The following is a 20,101-nucleotide window of genomic DNA, read 5'->3' on the forward strand; positions in this document are numbered from 1 at the left end:
GAATATTTCAGTGTAATGATTTGCCCAATTTCCAAATGTATGCTCTTAGTTGTGTTTCAGATTGAAGCAGAGGTTGAGTTTTTGTCATAATGAGGTTGCCCTTTTAGAAGGAAGAACTTACCATGCATGCCTAGAATTACAGCTGATATTGAACCTCATATTACTGTCCTCTTACACAGACAGAGATCAGGGGTACATCTATGGCTGAAGAGACAATGGTTTAATTTCTGATTGTACCATAGGGTCCTCACATGGTCTAGAACAAACCACATCCTTTCTCTGGATCATGACTGTAAAGCAGGAATAATAATTATGCATTTTTCCTGCCAGGTGAATTGGCTGGAATCTAATGAGCCCACTAGCTCTCAAAAGCCTGCAGTAATTACATTCTAGTTCACTGAGGCATTAGTCTCTCACATGTGCCTCCTATTACCATAAATGCCTGTATAAACATGGTGCCATGCTATGAAATCACATTCCTTGCATTTTCACTGTTGGCTGCATTTCATTGCTCAGTAAAGTACTACAGAAGATGTGAAGCAATGGAAAACCAAGCTGTCATTTCTCCCATAGCACCTCAAAGAACAGAGGACGTGCTACAAGGAAGGAATAGTGCATTTAAATGTTCAGCTTCAAATGTCCAGTGTTGTCACAGCTATTTGCATCTTTGTAGTTTGCATCTTTGTCTGAATTACACCTTTTTCGACAACCCTCTGTTGTCTTCTCCCACCTGGTTCTTTGCACAGTTATCATGTAGTTACCATGAGCTGAACATCAGCATCCCCAGCTGCTTTCTCTGACTCTTTTAGCTTCAAAGTTTTCTCTTCCAAAACATGCTATATCTTCTCAGTTGCATACTATAGAATCATACTAACATTTTTTGTCATGAGTACTTGGACAGTGAAGTGTTACTGAATTGCTTTGACACCAATCGCTCTGACACCCTTCTTCCCTTGGGATCACAGCAGGTTAAAAACCAGGGAGGTTCAGGTTGTGTGCAGTGTAACCTAAAGAGAAGAACATGGGATTAATAAACATTCATTGTATTTTGTCAGAGTTCTAGGAACTCTAGAAAGATTCTGGCTTCACTTAATACTTGTTATTTTTTCCAATCTCACTTTCAGAGGAAAAGGTAAGCTGGAGGACTTTCTTTTTGTGATTAACAGTCATTAAATTCTAAATTTTGATCTGTTCATGCTGACACACTTTCAGTGGTAGATGTCAATCATTTACTAATTATTTTCTGGATAAAACTCTTTTGGATTTTCTTTGCCTCTTGATTCCACTGTTGAAGTGCAGTCAGTCTGTGTTTTTTATCGGCATTGTCTCCATGATGGAATAAGTTTCTCAAGCAAATTCATGGGTGATTGGTGGATTTCTGTTCTTTCTCAAAAAAGTGTCCTGAGGTTCTGGGACTGCTATTAACTGACAGTGCCTCTACAAGGGGTAGTTGTTGCTACACTCGGAGTACAAAAACACAAGTTTTACTTGCTCGTCCATGTTACTATTTGCCAGTTCTGGTTGAATGCTTGATGTCTGGTGGCTATTAGTTCTTTACAAGACAGCAAGGTACCTGTATGTGATAAACTTGTTTGTTGATAACACAATTGATTTAGTGCTTCAAGCATGAAGTAACTTTTTTTCCTCTTGGAAAAAGCTGTGTTGGTGTGCAGAACAGGCTGTGTCCACCTGTCTGTGACCTCAGACATGGACCAGGGAACCTAGTGTAACATCCAGTATACCTTTTGGAGTATCTTGTAACACTGTGCCAACATCCGATGTCTTAAATGATTACAGTTTTGTGGAGCAGTTTGTAGTATACCATAAGCCCCAGGCTCTGCAGAGTGCAGATTCCCTTGTTTGACTTGTGGTACTTGTTGTTGTAATTTTGTGTTATTAAGAATATTAGATAAAGAATTGAATTACTATCAAAAGAGTCTTTGCATCTCTCTCAGATAAATACTTCACTGAAATATCTGCCTTCTTAGAGTTGCAGAAGAGTTAGATTCAAGTTCAGTAAGCATTTCCTGCTGCCATGCAATAAGCATGTCATGCGCAAAGGGGAAATGGCTGTCGTCTTAGTATTTTTGTTAGATCTTGCCAACTTTGTAGCATGGGTGGGAGTTGGTACTCATCTAAAAACGTCCAACAAATTAGGTCTTTCAAGGGTAGGTACTTCTGCTGGTTCATTTAATAATCTGACTGTGAATTTGTCTATACTGAACTAAACCACGGAAGTTACAATAGGGTACAACTGCATGGAAAAGTAGTATTTGAATGACATGTAAAAACCTAAAAATTATTTTCTGGCTCATTAATGTTAGTTTTTGAAAATTAAAAAAAAAACCAAAACCCAAAACAAAACAACCTTAGGGACATCAGTACAAAGAACAGATTGTGGTCTGATTCTTCCAGGTTGTGTACATCTTAGGTGTCCAATTTGAATGGAAAAAGTAATTTTTCCCTATCTTGGTAAGCTATTTTATTAATGTGTGCTATGACTCTAACTGCACCAACACATTTCATCAGTGACATTTCTAATGGATCTCTGGATCTAGTCTACTAAATTTTGGAACATGGAAACGGAATTTACAGCTGCCACTGGACTTTAGTTCTGCAGCTGAACCTGTTTCTAGATGCAAACCAGAAAGAAATTCTAAGTCAAAGCACTGTTGAAGCATGTTGAAATCCTCATGCTACAAGTCTAGGTCCTTTTTGTCCAGAAACTATGCTGTAGATTGTGAAGCTTATAAAAATGCCTCATGGAAAAGGTAGAGAAATGTATACTGATGATAAGCTGTTCCACTGAATGTAGTTAAGAGTTTGTCCCAGTGTGGTCTCAACTTTTTGTGCCTACCTATCTTAGCTGTGTTTGGGAGCCAACTTTTATAAATGAAGGACAAAAGCAAATGAAAGATTACAGTCTAGTTTTTTCAAATCATTTAGCCCATTTTTCCTTATGATTGTTCATGTATAGATTTAGGATCTGTGTTCGTGATTAGAATAGGTTGACAAAGGTTTATGCAAACATGTATCAGCCTAAGGCGAGTCTGTTACTATAAAGTTTCTGTTCTCAGTGTGCAGTAAGTTGCATGAAATAGTTTGTGTTCCCTGTCTGGAAGATATCCAACCCAAAGAAGAGGTAGTGATATTTTCTCTTTCCATGAGAGTCTTGCAAACTTACATAATAATAATAAAGTGATGGAAAGGAATTGAGCTGATGTGGAGCACAGTAGCCATTCTTATTCAGACTAATGTCCTTTGCAACCTTTTGTTCAACTCTTCTTTGTCTCTTAAATGTATTGTCTCATATTTGATTATCAGAAGACTGGGCTATTCTAACATCCTGCTGCTTTGGTTAGCTGATAAACCAGTTACTGGATTTTGTATTTGCACTCTCTGAGTATTCAGTTTTACTCTTGTTTTCTATTCTTTTTGCATATTTTGTGCTGAAATTCAGAAGTGCTATTTTTACTATGTTGGCCATTTTTGAAACATTTATCCCCTGCTATCTTTACCTCAAGATGATCTTTTGTTAAAACAGGTTTTAGGTGGGCATTTTTGTTTTGTATTTCACTAGAAATGCCGCAGTTAGTCAGCATCAGATTTGGTCCTTTTTTTCCACCCTCTTTTTATGGTTTTTCCTTGAGGTAATCATGAGCCTTACTAGTTTGGAGTTGCTTGCTCCTGCGTTTTACAAACATACTGTTTGGAGCCTATGAATTTTTCTTTTTATGGTTGCATTCAGTGAGCCGTCTATTGTGTTAGAGTCCGGCTTCTGCAACTGGTCTCATCCAAGATGTGTAAGTTTCTTTTTCCTGTCTGAGAACAAAGCTGTAGAGACAGAAATTTAAGAAAAGCCTGGTCGTCCGTGACCCAATAAAAGCTCAAGACTTCAGTTCTCTGTTGTGTGGGTTCTGACGCAAGCCGAATTACATCACTCCAGGTGTGATGAACAGGCAGATCAGAACTCCTCTGTCAGGCAGAGGGATCAGGAGCACTTCACAGAATTGTATTAGGTACTGCAGTGTTCATCTTTTCTTCTCTTCCTTTACACAAGGAAGTACATTGTATTTGGGAATGTACCTTTCTAAGTAATTAGTCTGTTTATTCCTAGTGAAGGGAGAAAAAAGCTGTAAGCCAGATTTTACATTCTGTCTTTCTATATCACAGACAACAGGTACTAATGGCAGTTTTGGCTTTGCTTTCCCCAAGCGGGCCTTGTCTCCTCCTAGATGAGCTCTCCACCCCACTAGCTCACAGCTTCAGAGGTTTGTGTCTGTTTCATGGGCTAGGTGCCAGAGGGTACAGCAGGAGCCTTAGCTATTGACTGCAAAGTGGACAGGAAAGGATGGAGTGGTGGGAGAAGTGGGAGAAAGGATGGACTAGCAAAGACAAATATTCTGCCATTTCCTTAGGGAAAGTTTGCAGAGGACCACCTGGCACCTTAATGAATTCTCCTTTAGGCTTTGCAGCATGACAAGGCTCTATGAAGCAACCCTGCTTTTTCACAGACTGCCCTGAAAATGCACAGGCCAGGGAACCTGGCAAGAGAGCGATAAGAAAATGAGTGAGGGAAATGCTTTTGGTCACTTGCATTGTGCTTAACTTCCCTCTATTTTTCCTGATTGCCCCACTGGACTTAGAGTCTGTACTGTCTTGCATCTGCCCACATTCACTGCACTCTCTCTTTTGTAGCACTTGATAACCACTTTTTCATATAGTGAAGTCTTTCTTCATGTGACCAAAGGTTTGGTAGTGGGGTAGGTGGCTTTTTGGGGTTTGGTTGGTTTGGGGTTTTTTTGAGTCCTCTTCCCATAGTGTGTAACATAAAGCAGGATTCCTTCCACTATCCATAACCCTGTACAGTTGGGATAACACAGCAATTAGGACACAGAGGTATTAAACAAGATGGCATTTTCAACCAGTATAGCATTGGGGGGATTTAGTTAACTTAGCTGTCTATTTAGATTACTCCTTTTCCCCTGTAAATGGCTTCATCAAAAGCACCTAGGCGTCTGTTGTACAGTATTCGTTTGGTTCAGAGGCCTAGGAGGACAGGTAAGTGAAAGCATTTGATGTGACAGGAATTTTGAAGTGAGCTGTTGCAATGTCATGAAGTGTCAGTGCATGCTGGCGTAGAGCATGAAGAGCACTGAAGACAGTTCAGGGAATAAGCAGAGAATTTGGTGTCAGTTTAACGTGGAGGTAACGACCCTCTACATCTGCCCAGATTTAGAGCATCATGAATGTGAGGGGAACAGATAAGATAGCCCTGTCCAGTTAGAACGCAGACCACTGAGACAGTTACAGTCCCTTTTTAGAAGTCTATTAAAAGTTTATGGTCTTTCACAGGCTGTATGAGGGCAATAAAACTATTATGTCTCATTCTGATGGGCAAAGACTGTAACACAAATGGGAAGTCATAGAAATACAATACCCTTTCTCCCCTTACGTGTAACAGCATTAAACTCTTCTGGTTGGCCTTAAATGCCATGTTGTGATTCCCTGATACAGAAAGGAAGATGATATGTTATTAGATGTGGTACTTGCTATTCACTAACAGCAGGAGGTTACAGAAACAGCGCTGTGATTCTCCCACAGACTTCTGCATAAAAACAAACCACATCCAAAGCCTTCAATAGGTCTGAAACAGTCATCATATTTACATTTAGAAACAGGCCTTGCACAGTTTTTAAGCTTACCTATGGAGTGAATGGGTAAGCTAGATTTTTGATTTAGAGGTAATTCTTAGGTCTAACATACTAAACTAGTTAGCCAGCTGCTATGAGCCCACTCAGCCTGCTGCAGTGTCTTTGGTAATAAAGTCACAGTGTTAGGTTCTCCGGAGCATAGATCATTGCTCTGAAATTAATTTGAATAATGTTACTCACAGTTACAATAATTTCTGTATTCAACCAACCGTAACTAAAATATGTTTTTTTAAAAAAATATGAAAACACACAGATAATGTGTATTTACGATTGTGTGGAATTCCCAAGATTTTAGGAACTGTTGAAATCTGTTATCAGTCTTCACACCTAATTTATATGTAGGAAAACCAGGGTTCAAAAGGGAAAAGTATTATTTACTAACATTACACAGGAAATCTATTTAGGAACCTATAAACGTTATTTTATATCTCAGTTAAAGGTTCCTTCTTCCTATATCTTATATGCATAAACTGTCTCAGTTCCACTTATTATGTTTATTACTCTCATGTTTTGATATTTACTTTGCCTACATAACAGCATTTGGACTATTATCATGGATAAATGAGACACGCAATACCTTTCCTCCCTCAAAGTGCTCTTGTCTCCTTTCCTAAAAATAGAACATTTCCAACATCTCTTGCCTCCGCATGTAGACTATGCTGTTTATTGTAGATAATCTCAACATCTCCCTGATGACATATTAGCTTCTCTGTTTTCTTCTCTGAAAATGCTGTGCTTGAGACCTCGTTTTCATTTACACAGCTGCCTTTTTTTGAGGTTGCTATACATTCTTATCTTATTGAGATGATCTGTGAATAAATCCCAAATCTGATATTTAATTTTTCATAGCTCCCCTAACATTTATGTATTGCTGCCTATATGCACGTCACTGTTTTTATCCCAAAATTGTCTGCGAATAGAATGGATTCCTAGAGATGTGCTTTAGAATAGCCTTAGCATTGCCACATGAGTGGCTCTGAAATAAAATTTCAGAGCACTTGTGCTGGTTGTTCTCTAGGACTGCATTGGCTTGAGCTGCCTGATCTTCAGTCTAATTCCTTCCATATTGTTGGCATTGTAAATAATTTTGAATGGAAGAGATACCTAGTTATTGGTATCAAAGTCACATTCTTATTCAAGACTGTGGCTGCTTTCTGTTCCTCCCCTTAATTTTTCAATTATTATGTTATTTCATTAAAAAATTAACCAACTGTTTTTTGGCCCAAAAGATCTGCTTGCACATTTGTGGAAGATGCTATCTTAGAATAATTTTTGCTATTTAGGAGCAATTGTTTTGGACTTAATTTTGCACATTTTTCCTTAACCTATAAATGACTTCATTTCTGAACCTTTTGAATACCTGTGTGATCTCATACTTGTTCCTACTTGGCAACAGTATTGTTTCATTCAGTGGAAAAAAAATCTAGTAGCAGAATTTGCCATAGATTATTATCTGATGTTTTCTGTTAACTGGTTTCAAAATTCATCTTAGAATTTTGAATTGTACCTGTAGTTATTGCTTGTTATCTGACATATGCTACCCATTAGAAAAGAGATTTCTTAGAAAATTAAAAGATCAGATGTTAAAAATATTCCTTTTAAGTATTTCTCTATGTTGACAGAATTCTACATCAGTGACAGATTTTGTGGGCTTTTATTCACTGTAATGCATCTGCTTTTGTTATTGGTCTCATTTTCATAGGCTTTATATTTCACTGGGGTATCTCTGCATCTAGGACCACCTACGAGGAGCTCAGTTGTGAATTATTCATTTTTCTATGCATGCCAACCTCTGTGTTACCTTTTATTCATGTGATGCTGTTTCCTACAATACTTACAAAGAGAGATTTGTTTGCGGTTCTCGGTCCAAGGTGTTGTCCAGGACAGAAACTGCTGCTGTATTGTCTTAGCCCTGTATAAAATATCTATGACCAGCTGATAAATATAATCTGTTCAAATGAATTTCAAGTTTCATAGTTTATCGTAAGAAAAAAAAAATCACCCACCTCTTATTTTACCTGTGAGTACTGAGCATCCACAATGATGGAGAAGTGCTTCTGTAGAGCTCTGTGACCTTGGCAGAGCTTCAAAGAAGGTGTCACCTTCATTACATGTGACACTTCACAGCAAAATCAAGGCTGTCAGGTTGTGCGTCTTCTCTGGTATTTTTTTCTCTTACTCAGCTCTGTGCGTATAAATGTTGTATCTAAGCTCTTTGGTGATCTGCCACAGGGCTTTTTCAGCAATCAGTTATAGGGTATGGTTTTCTGCTTAAAGGTCGATGGTGCACATCTGTTGTCTCACAAAAGAAGTTTGCAGCTCTGCTTTGTACAAAAGCACAGATATTTCCTCCAGTCAGCAACATCTATTCATTTATAGCTGATTAATTATGGAAGCTGAACACAACTTCTGCAGCAATCTGTGTTAATGTCAGTGGGAAGTAGTGGTTAGAGAAGAACAAGGCATTTCTTTTCTTCTTTTTCTTTTCCAAACCAAACTAAAGCTTTTTCCAGCTTGCTGGTGTATGTTTCTGCAAGCTGTTTGGTCATCTGTGTGTAGCCAAGTAATCTTGACTCCTGCTGCATGGTATCCTGACAGTCCAGCTGTTCAGAAACAGCTCAGACCACAGTTTCTTTGATGCATACTATGCGTGGAGTTTTCAAAAAGGCTCTGCAAAGAGTCCAAGGAACGAACAGACATGAAGGGATCTCTTCTTCCATATCCATAGTTGAGATCATGCCAAGCCCACTCTGGAGTCCCTGGGCAATACAGGGTGAAATCCAAGGCCCTTGACACTTTCTTCTCTAGCTAAAGAGACTTCAGGCCTCTGGTGACAGCACACCGGTGTACTTTGGCTTGCACTGCAAAAATAAATATATAGATGGTATCAGTAACACAATCTAGGTTGTAGCAAAACACAAAGGAATTTTTATATCTACCTGTTATGAGGGTCTAAGCCGTTTAATAAATTATTTAACCTCACACTACTAATTTTTACAGCCTCCATTCCCTCTGTTATTTGTATATTCCTAATTCTATCATTGCCTTGTACGTCACTCCACAACTACTGCTCCAGACCCTGCGATTTTGGGAGCAGATGCAGAATCAAGCCTTGTGCCTGCCAAGCTTCTAAAAACAGCTCATCCCAAGGTCTTCACTGTGCTGTGGCATTAGCTCTGCAGAGGCAGGACAGAGATGGAAGGATTTATTCAAGTGTGAGCCCATTCGCTTTCCTTTCTAGCAGTGGCATACAAACCAATCCATGTTGCTTTGGGAAAGTGAGAGTACATCAGCCTCAACATATGTTTTCCTTTTTTCCCTAGTGAAAGTCTTTTCCTCCCTGGATATTAGAAAGGCATTTAACAAATCTAGTAGTCTCCTGAGATTTATCTGACCACACGAAAAAAAGGCCTTCTGTGGGTTTTGGTTTTCATCTTTGTTTTGGGGTTTTTTAGGTGGGGTTTTTTTGTTGTTTAGAAAAAGGTCCGTGTCGATATTTTCGGGGGGGGGGGGGGCAGGGTTGCAACTTTTATTGTATTTGATGAATGTTAGATTTAATGCAAAAAGATTTTTAAAATCCATTTGTTAAATATAAAAGCCAAGAACCACTGAAACAACAAGGTATTATTTTAATATCTACAAGAGAAATAGAATTCATTCCTTCTCTTCTGCATCCAAAAATAGATTCTGTTCTTTGTTATTGTTACCAGTGCAGTTGCTTACAAATCAGTCTGATTTGGGGAGAAAATGGCTACCTTAAACTGAAGCTAGATGCTGCCACCCATAGGCTTGATCCACGCTGTGCTTTGATTTAAGTATACTTCTTCTAGAACCTGTACAAACTAAACCATAAAACACTCAGTTGGGATGTGCTGTATGAAGGATTTATAGGAATATCTATAATACTGCAGCTGCATCCACATAGAAATTAATAATCATGAACTTGGTCATTCTCTAAGGCATTTGAGTTGGGCAGCAAAGTAATTTTTAGGCCAGCCTTTGCACCAAGACCGGAATCACATGCCCAGGAGGACCCAGGTATGGCAGCTCCTCTGTTTGCTCCGTTGCTGTGACAATACTTGTGTTAAAAACCTCTTGTCCTCCCTCTACTTTTAGAAACTGGTCAAAAAAACCCCGAAAACAAACAAGTTAGGAGAAAATGGGCGGTCAGCCTGGGGGGGATTATCTAGGTTGATAACAATGTATTAAGCTTTGTGGTTCTCATTAAGAATAATGAGATTGTGGGAAATTAAATTCATTCCCGAAACTGTTGTGGTATTCTGTCTGTGCTTGAGTCAATGAAAGTATGTCATAAAGGCTCATTTCCTTATATCGGGGAATTTAGGTAGGGAAGCTTCACTTCTCCCAGTCCAAGAGCCTGGCCTGTCAGTGGAGCTCCGTTCACCTATGCTCTGCACAGGCTTTAGAGGTTATGGATCCTACCTGTGTGAAGAAGAGGAGGGATTTACTCATGTCATTATCACGCTGAATATTTGTTACCCTTAGCTCTTGCGTTCCTGCTGAGAGCCGCGTTTTATAGCTGTGGGTTCTGCTAGCTCGCAAATAAGGGTCTGCAGTGTAAACACTGGTACAGAAGTAGAATGCTGTGCAGGTGCAGCTTCTGGCATCTTGTGGTGTGTGAAGTGCAGAGTTTGGTAGTTCTCCCTTGATTGCCTACATAGCAAAGTAGGAGTTTGGTAACAAATTAGATTATTCTGGCTCTCTCCCTGGAAAATGTCTTCGTTTCCAGAATGTGTTAATCTAGGAAATAATTACTGGTGCTTTTCTTGTTGCCTGTTAGCCAATTATGCCTGCTTAAGATGTAGCTGAAATAAATTAGAAGAGACATAAGCCAAAGATTTTGTGGTTGTGTGAACTGAGGACAGGAATGTGCCTCTGATTACTTGTTCCTTTTGATTCTGTAACTTGTGTTTGGGAATTGAAGTACAAAGGAATCTATCCTCTTATTTCTGACTGGAGAGAAATACCTATGTTTTCCTATGGAAAGTGTAAAAAGAGTGTTTATACTTGGTAGGAGCAATTTTACCCACAGCCTGTGCTTTTCTAAGTCCCTACCTGAAGCTTTTACAAAGAAAGGTACTTGCAGGATATTCTTGTCCAACTTGGTTTACCTCCTTTCCTTCCACCTGACAGAGGAGCAGTGGATCTGTTGCTGTGATTCAGACTACAGCTCAGCCAAATGCCTCCCCTGCTGCTACCGTAAAAGCCAAGAGCCAGCTGTGTAGTGGAGCTGAAAGCCTCTGTAAGTCTCCTGTAAATTCCTAGCCCCCCAAGTTTTCCTTGTCTTTGTCAGCTTTCTCTGCTTTCCCCTGGTAGGAAATACATGCTGCAGGGCTGGCTGAGTGGCTCAGCAGTAGTCCAGAAGGCTCAGCTGGAGGAGTAGAGGTTACTTACCACACTTGGCTGGTCAATGGTGAGGCTCACCTGCAGTCTTTTGTAGTATTCAGCTCCCTGATATCACAGTCAGCAGAAACATGGAGTCCCCATGGAGATTGCATCAATTTTGGTTGAATTTGTTCAGGACTAACTGGAAGGGACCGAGAAGGGTTGTTATGCTGACTAGGAGAACAGCTGCATTGGTTTTGGACTCCGACTTCTTATGTCGTTCTGTCTTACCTTGTGACATAGCAAAAAATCAGGTACCACTGCTGAGGCCTGGTACTTATGTCATCTCATGGCACATGTTTCTGGTTCCCTCTTAGCACCTCTTCAGGTATGATACTTGGCAATCCAGGACTTCACCTAATTCCCTTGTCTTTAGTCCCGATACAAACATCACTCTTCAGGAACTTCTCTTGTTTTCAGTGGATGTGTCCAGTTCAGCTATCATATAATTTTCTTGGTCCATATTACATCACTGAGCTATTACTTTCTCAGTTGTATCTGTAGCATGCAAATAGCTTAATGGATTGATGGTGTTAGAGTCCTGAGAGCAAATTCTCAACTTCTTAGTGAATCAGAAAACAGCTTGGTAAATGTGCCTTTAGTAGTAGGATGTTTGAAAGTGACACTATGGCTGAGTGCCCAAGATGAAAGTTAGAGGAAATGCTTATGAGCGAGAAAAGTACTGTTGATCTTGTTTCCATCTTCATTAGATACTCTTACCTTGGATCCTGAAGCTTCTTGGTAGAAGGAAGGAGGAAAGAGTTCTCTGCCTTGCTTGGCTGCTCTATTTGGCAGCTAACGTCAGGAGAGACAATGAACACATGGCTTAGTTGCCCAGTGAAAGCAAGTATTCAGGCTCTGGGAAATTCAAGTTGCCTTCGTCTCAGTAAATTTGAGGACCTGCTACTTCTGTGACATTCTTATCAGCTAAAAAATACAAGTGAAAAAAAAGAAACCTTTCTGGTCAAAGCAAAGTTACTTGAAAATATGTATACTGGAATTTGGAAGACGGATCAGAAACTCTCAGGGAGATTTACTTCAAAATTAAAGTTACTCTGAGAAGTTTGTAGCAGCGAGTATGAAATCTAAAGGGCAACTTAAAAATTAATAGTATAACTTAATAATTAATAGTAATATTACTACTAATTAATCAGGATTGATATTTGTCTGGTATTCTGACAGTACTTTCTCTGCCAGTGCAAACAATCTGTGTGTGGAGTTTCTGGGCAGTATAAGCACAATGGCACGGTTGACCTGTGTTCTATTTCAACTGCAACTATGCCTATTTTTTAAAAGAGGAAAAGGGGAGAAGTATATTTCTTCTACATCAAGAGCTGAATTCCAGAAATGTTAATCCTTTAATATTCAAATATTTCATGTGTTTTTGCATGTAGTAGCATGGGTAACAAAGAGCAAGAAGAGATTTGATCTTTACTTAAATAATTACTCCTAATTATTTACAACAGACAATTGACTAAATAGCTTTGTTTCTCTCCTGCAGCCTCCTCCTCAGATATATGATAAACAGCTGGATGAAAGGGAACATACAATCGAGGAATGGAAAGGTAATTGTAGTTTAGAATTATATGGGAAGGGGTATTCCAGTGGCAAAATGGCCACATCCCACCGCCAAGTGCGTCTGTGTAAAACTAGAATTCCTTTGACATGAAGAATTGACACTAGGCCTGAGAATTGGTGCTTTGGTAGTGAAAATACAAGAACTGTCCTGAGGACTGTCATCATCTACATGGGTTAATGTTAAGACAGGTGCAGATTGCAGTGTTTCATTGAAATCTAAGGATATCATGTGGAGAACAGAATAAGGTTTGGCAGAACAATGCCTCAGAATTTTACCCACAGTAAAAAAGACTGTATCACCATGCTGCTTCATTTCTACATAGTACAGCATTAAACAATTCATGTGTTCTAGTTTAACCCTATTTGTCTCAATTCAGCTCCAAGAAGAGATTATAGGAGAGGAGGGGAATGGAAGAGAGAGGTCTTAGGCAAATAGAGCTGTCAGACTTGTGAAGACAAGGTAGGGCAGACCTTGGGAGGGAGCCCTCTTGGGAGGGCTACAACACTGTGTCCTACGATAGTTGTTTTGTTCCTGATCACAGGCACTGGTTCCTGTTTGTACCTGTTGCAATTCTCTCTTCCAGAACTCATCTACAAAGAAGTAATGAATTCTGAAGAAAAGACTAAAAATGGTGTAGTAAAAGGACAGCCTTCTCCTTCAGGTACTCAGCCCCATTGAATAACTTTGATATGTTTTCTGTACTGACAAAAAGAGAATGGAGATAGCTGAAGCACTTGGGCTACACTTGCAGTTATGTAAACCAATTAAGAAGTTTTTATGAAATCCGGTGCTTCTAGTGGGTTGACCTTGATTAAGCACGTTCCAGTGTCATGTTAAAGTGTCATGTTAAAAATTGGTCTGCTTGCTATTTGTCATGGCATTTTCTATGGAATTATATTCCTGTGCGTGTGGAGACTTGTTTCACACTGTTATTGTTATACTGCTTATGGGTGGATAACTGAAGTAATACTCTGCTAGTTGATATAAACAAAACTGGTGATGTTAGCACGTACCCATCTGTTGGACACGCAACACGGCACCCCCCCATGTAAGCATCTAGTACTTACTCTGGTAGTTTATCCTTTTAGAAGTCTGATAACATTAGAACAGCTTGCTGACAAGCTTAGTTGACACTTCAATGAGAAGGGAAGGATGTCTTCAAACACAGATTCTTAAAGTCCTGTCACAAAAAAAATCAACTGAATTTTATCTGAGCAAAAGTCATATCAGCAGTCATTTCACAGAAAGGCAAACTGTGACTGCCCATACACAGAAATACATATTTGTGAAGGTACACTTTCACTGGCAGAGTTGGAGTACCCAGGTTTTAAGCACAGTATTCTGGTAGTGTTTATGGGTAAAACTACCTTCTGCAGAGCCTTTCCTCAAAGTAAAATAATTTAATTCCGTGTTCTCTGCATATTTTCAGATAGGCTTTTTTTTTATTTTGTATTCTCATTTTTCACTTGCTGCTGTGCTAACAATTTTAGAACAGGAATACATCATTAGTAACTGACAGGACAAGGGGAAACATGGCAGCAATGGAGGAAGTTAATAGAGTGCTGGATGGTACTATTAGAGCACTAGCACCGCACCTGGATTTTGACATCGATGAAATAATATATTGAAAACCATCCATTGTGTTCTTGCCAAGTAGCAAACAAAGAATAGGCCTTGCAGATTTAATTTACCAAACTACTGTACCACCTCTGAAAAGAAATCTGCGCCCTGACAAGTATCCTCATTCTTAAATCCCTCTCCCCTATAGAATGTGGTGGTTGCAGTCTGATTCATGATCAAGAAACATTGTCGTTGCTGATTTCAGGAATTAACTAACCAGGGATTTCTTTATGTAGTCCATGTTCTGCTCTTCCTATGCAGAAGGTTTTTATTGTTTATGTAAAACTTTTCTGAGCATACAAAATTGCCATTTCTTACCTGTCTTTCTTCTGCTGTTCCCCTTTGACTGTTTTTGGATTGTTAGGCACCAACAAGTACAGCAACTCTTTAAAAATTGCTCGGAGATGAGACTGTTTTATGAAACAGTAGATTTTCTGTTTTTCATCACTTTGTGCACTTGACTTAATTTTTTTCAACTGAATTAAATACTGAAAGAATGAGGTACGATGAGTCACCAGTTCTGAGCATAAGGGAAATGAGGGAGACTCTACACATGCATTGCTTGCTGGTCGGTGTTCTTGGCAAGAATTCAGAAGGCTAAGATTTGGTGCTCTATCGATAATCATAGCAAGCAAGCTGGAGATGAATTTCCATGATTACTTCATTACTTTTGGGGAGACAGCTGAAGTTGACAGCACCAAGGATAATAGTTGCTCATTGATAGCACAGGCTACTTTAAAGTGCCTGTATATTAGGGTGTCAGTCACTTAGTGCTTCCTCTTGTCCTGTGAAAAATTAGTTAATACAACGTACAAGTTTGAAATGTGGGGTTCGGAGGGAACCTCAAGTGCCCCTCATGCTTATGTCCAATGAACAAAATGAACTGTGTCTAAAACAGGTCCCAACAGATACTTCTGCTGCCTGTTCCAAATAACCTCTGTAGGCTACCTTGTTTATTTTCAAAAAGCTTTTTGTATTGTCTTGCCTAAATCTTTTTTTGCTGCAGTTTAACTCTATTTCCTGTCCTGTCTCCAAAGAACATGGACAACAGTTCCCTCCATCTTTTTTCTGGCAGCTTTTAGTTCACGTATATTCCATTGCCACATCCCTAATCAGCCTTCCTTCCTTTGAACATCACTACCTGCATCTTTCAACCTTTCTGCTTTTCTCTACACTTCACCTGGTTGACACCTATATTTCACAGATCACAGTGCCCAAACCTATCTGCTCCAGGCACTAGTAGTGCTGAATTGAGTGGAAAGATTTGTGTGTAGGTGTGTATATGTGTGTTGCATAAATATGTAAGCAACACATGCAAACAACATATGCATGTCCACATGCACACATAAACATTGAATTTACTCTTAGATGGTAACTTTTGTTTTTCTATTCTTTCTATGTCACAAAGGTTCTGTTTTACTTATAAATTCAGATGCTGTACCCCTTACTGACAGTGCTCACTATTCAGAGGGTCTATGCCATATCATGACTCAGCTGGGAAAATAAAAGTCATTAGAATAAAATGTTTTCTCAGGGGAACTCAGTCACAACACCACATGTGAGAAATAGCCACTAAATTTAATCAACTTTGAGGATTGTTGACTAATTCACGCTCTTCTAACATGAAGATATATCTTTTATACATTTATATCCTCTCCAGAATACCCACACACGCACATGTATATATGTGGCTATCACACATGCATATGTGCATCTCCTGTTGAGGTCTTCTGGGTTCCACAGATGATGTATTATTTGTACTTGCTTTACCAAGAACTGTAGCACAACTTCTCACTAGCAGTCTCAGGACTCTTCTGCTCTGTCATTTCTGAAGCAGAGAAGCAAAGGATGTAAACTGTTTTATGCAAAGGTATGGGAGGAATTTACCAATACTGTTTTCTATTTGGTTAATGCATTTTAAAAAGTAACAGCAGCTACTTCCATTAAATAAAAAATTTAATACAAGGCTGTAGATTATTTAGAATTAAACTTAAGTTCTGTCCAAAGTAAATAACCTTGCTGCTATTTGCAGATTTCCTCTGCTCTGACACGGCATACTACCTAACCTCCTCTCACACTCTCCCCTAGTCTTCACTACCCAGCTATAGTTTCATACCTAACATTTTCAACTGTCTTCTCATTTCTGGATACTGAATATAGTAAATAGCACCAATTTTAGTGCAGCTTATTCTTTGCAGTTCACTTTCTTGCTGAAAATTGCTCTTTTATTCTTTACTTTATTCTTCCCTTCCTGCCTTTTAGTTGCTGTCTGATTTGGTTAGTTCTGTTGCTATCACCCCAAAATTACTGGATACCTTTAGTGGTCCTTTTCTGTCATGTGCAGAGCCTAAAATAAGCAGCTGATGGACTTGCCAAGCATTGCACCATTGGATATCAAGAATTACTAATTACACAATTTCGTAGAAGCTGAGCAAATCCCCAAGACAGACACAAGGGTTTTTTTGGAAATGGCAAAAGCTACAGTTCTCCTTTCAGTCTGTCCGTTCTGATCCCCCCCACCCCCGATCTGTACCACTGTGCGGCTGAATTCTTAAAGGCACTTCTATAGGTGCTAATTAAATAAGGCTTCACAGGAGCCCTCTGAGGCAGGAATCCCCGCTTTACAGCAGGGAAGCTGATGTGTGGCTTGAAAGAGTAGCTGTCAAGTCAGTGGCAGAGCAACAGATCCCAGGAGCTGTTTCTCACCTGCTCTAACCTTTTGTTGTTTTCCTCAACCCTGCAGCCAGTGAGAAGCTTCCTGCCAAACAGCAAATTCATAAATGGGGTTCTTTTTCTATTTTGAGTGCACCTCTGTCATTTCTGTGCTGTTTTATCTGGCACCCAACCCTTCGGGAACAAGTCGTTTTGGCACCAGGCAGGTGCTCAGCATAGCAAATGAAGCATTACTTATTGACTAGGACAGCTTTTGTTTGGGTTTCTGAGTGTTGCTGCATAAGTGCTGCTTTGTGCTGCTGAATTCTTTAATTCCGTCATTTAGGTTTGGTGTGGTTTCTTTTGGTTTTGTGGGTATTTTATGAGTCTGGGTGCTTTGGGGCTGCCACAGTAACTATCAGGTCTGTGTGTCGTGTCATGTGGAATTGTGCTGGAAGCTGGAACCATAAAAATGCACTTTCCAGAAACTTACAGGCTGAGTTAATACTTGCTGAAATGAACATAGCAAGGTTTATTAAATTCAGTCATGCTGAATCAGAGTGTAACAAAATCTTCACCTGTACAATTCCTGCAGCTATTTCTTTAGTTATTTTGCCTAGTTAAGTTAATACCACATTCATCAAAGAAAGTTGCACAACAATAGTTTGATCAGAAGTTGATTGAACTTACTGGAATTCTTTCCATTTGATTCCTGGGACAGTATCCGTGGCTTACTCACAGAACCACAGAATCACAGAACAGCTTGGGTTGGAAGGGACCTTTAAAGGCCACCTAGTCCAAACCCCTGCCATGAGCAGGGACATCTTCAACTAGATCAGGTTGCTTGAAGCCCCATCCAACCTGACCTTGAATGTTTCCAGGGATGGGGCATCGACCACCTCTCTGGGCAACCTGGGTCAGGGTTTCCCCACCCTCATCGTAAAAAATTTCTTCCTTAGATCTAGTCTGAATCTCCCCTCTTTCAGTTTAAAACCATTACTCCTTGTCCTATCGCTATAGGCCCTGCTAAAACTTCCCACTCGGGTACATCTATCTTGGTTAGAAACAGTCACTCCAAAGCTGTGAGAAGGTGAGCTGCTGTTCAGGGAGCATTTCCCGCCATGTCTAGAGGGTGTTGGTGGGAAGCAGGATGCCCATCAACGTCCAGCTGGTGGTTGGTACAGGTCAACTGAAATAGCAAAGGGTGCCCCTTTGAGGTTTTGCCCAGGACCCCTTCCACAGGGGTTGGTCATGAGCACTGAGGCAGGGGCAGCAGGGCAGGGGCAGGGGCAGGGTCACGGCACGGGGTGCTGGCTGGTAGCAAGGTCCTTGGCCAGCGCCACTGTCACTGGAGCAGGACACGATCCTCAGTCCAGATTCCAGAAGGAGTTTTGGGGTTTCCTATTGGGCAGTATAAGAAACAGACATCATGGCAGGCTTCTGTCAGCACTGTAAACAATTAGAAAGGTAATACATTGTTAAGTCATCAATATAATTAAATTCAGTCATATTTTGACTACCTAAATGCATTGTCTTGACTGATTAGTATTTTCATAAAATACCACATGGTTTAATAACATGTAAACATGAAGTAACAGTATTGTACTGGGTGATTACTGATCAATATGAATGTAAATAGGAGTGTAAATAACTCTTAGAAAAACAAATCTTCTGTCAGAAAAGATGGATGATATCTGTCTGCAGTCACCAGTGAGACATCACTGAGATTGCTCTGTCTTTTTGCAGCATTTACGAAACCAACTATTCTTCTTTCCAAATGTATCAGGAGACTAAACTAATTTAAGGTTTCTTCTGATGCCAGAGTATCTTTCTACTCCTACAACAGCAGAGAGCAGTTCCCATCTGGAGCTCTGAGCATGAGCGTATCTGTATCTGTTTTGTGTATATTTATAGTAGATGTGTATAGAGGGAAGAAAGAGTTGAGGCAAACAGAGGAGTGGTTGGAGGTATGGTAGTTTGTTTTCTTAAAGTAATGTTTTTATTGCAAACTGGAAAGTGACAGAAATCCTCTCCTTTTACCCATAGCATCATATATTTTGCCTAGGCTGTATAGAAGGCTATTTTCTGTATTAAGAATATATGAGTTTTGTAATTTCACTAGATGTGTTTATTAGGTGTGTTCTCTTCCTTCTCAAGGCAATAGATGTTAATTTCTGTCAATTTCGAGGAAATGAAAATCTGTAAAAGTCAGCTGAGAAAACTTTTCAGCCCTAAGAATGAAATTGCATCTATCGGCAGAGCAAAGATCTGTGTATCACAGTGACTAGCTACGATTTCTAGCTGTGCAATATCATAAAAATTTAATGAAAATTAATGTATCCCTCTCAAACTGTAGACAGTGTTAATTTTGGTGGAAAGAGGACAGCAAAATGTTGCTTGAACGTTCAGTGGAAAAAAATACCAAACTGTAGTTTGCTACTCTGAGAAATTAAGTATGAGCTGAGGTTAATGGGCAGTGACAGCTGAGCGGTCATAGGTGCACGATAAATACATTCTTCACATGGCTCTGTATTTATCACACAGTTACCTGCGTTTATAGGACAGATAATTTCTGATAATAATCGGGAGTGTGATAGATCTTCAGTCACGGTAATGATAATCTCATGAAGATACATGCTTTGTTTCACAAAGAGTGATTTTTTTGGCTAATACCTAGTACTATCATCATTTTAGAGAGGACAGGTAAACTTAGATGCACAAAAACACTGGCACAACTGGTCTTGGCTTTAGTCACCTAGTCCTTAACTAAGAGGAAGAAACCAGCCTTGCCTCCCCCACAGCCATCTTCTCTGCATTGCCACTAGGTGATTTGATGCCACCCATACCAAACTACCTACAAGAAAACTGGGATTTTATGAGAGAGTATGGAGGATTGGGTTGATTTCTGTAATCATCTTGTTGGTGCCTGTGTGATCCTAGCAGGCATCTGATTGTTGGGTGTTTTGTAAGTCTTAAGAAGGCTAGGAAGAAGTGGAGTGAGAGATACAGCATGAGCTATACCTCTTCGAAACAGGGGTTGTTGAGGGAGAGAATTTCCTGGTAAAATATTTAATATTATCCTATGCCTAAAGTTTGTGTGGCCTGTTTTCTGCTAATATTTGCCATTGTT

The 20,101-nt window shown here is 39.7% G+C and overlaps 1 protein-coding gene across 3 annotated transcripts in view; it reads left to right on the forward strand.

Moving 5' to 3' along the window:
- MAPK10 (mitogen-activated protein kinase 10) overlaps positions 1–20,101 on the forward strand; it is a 104,027-nt gene that overhangs the window by 72,548 nt on the left and 11,378 nt on the right. For all 3 annotated transcript variants that reach the window (XM_075090355.1, XM_075090353.1, XM_075090354.1), the window contains exons 10-11: positions 12,622–12,685; positions 13,283–13,360. In XM_075090355.1, the coding sequence (XP_074946456.1) occupies positions 12,622–12,685; positions 13,283–13,360 (142 nt within the window). The remainder of the gene's footprint in view (positions 1–12,621; positions 12,686–13,282; positions 13,361–20,101) is intronic.

Source organism: Phalacrocorax aristotelis, chromosome 4, assembly GCF_949628215.1.
Source record: "Phalacrocorax aristotelis chromosome 4, bGulAri2.1, whole genome shotgun sequence".
Lineage (NCBI taxonomy): Eukaryota > Metazoa > Chordata > Aves > Suliformes > Phalacrocoracidae > Phalacrocorax > Phalacrocorax aristotelis.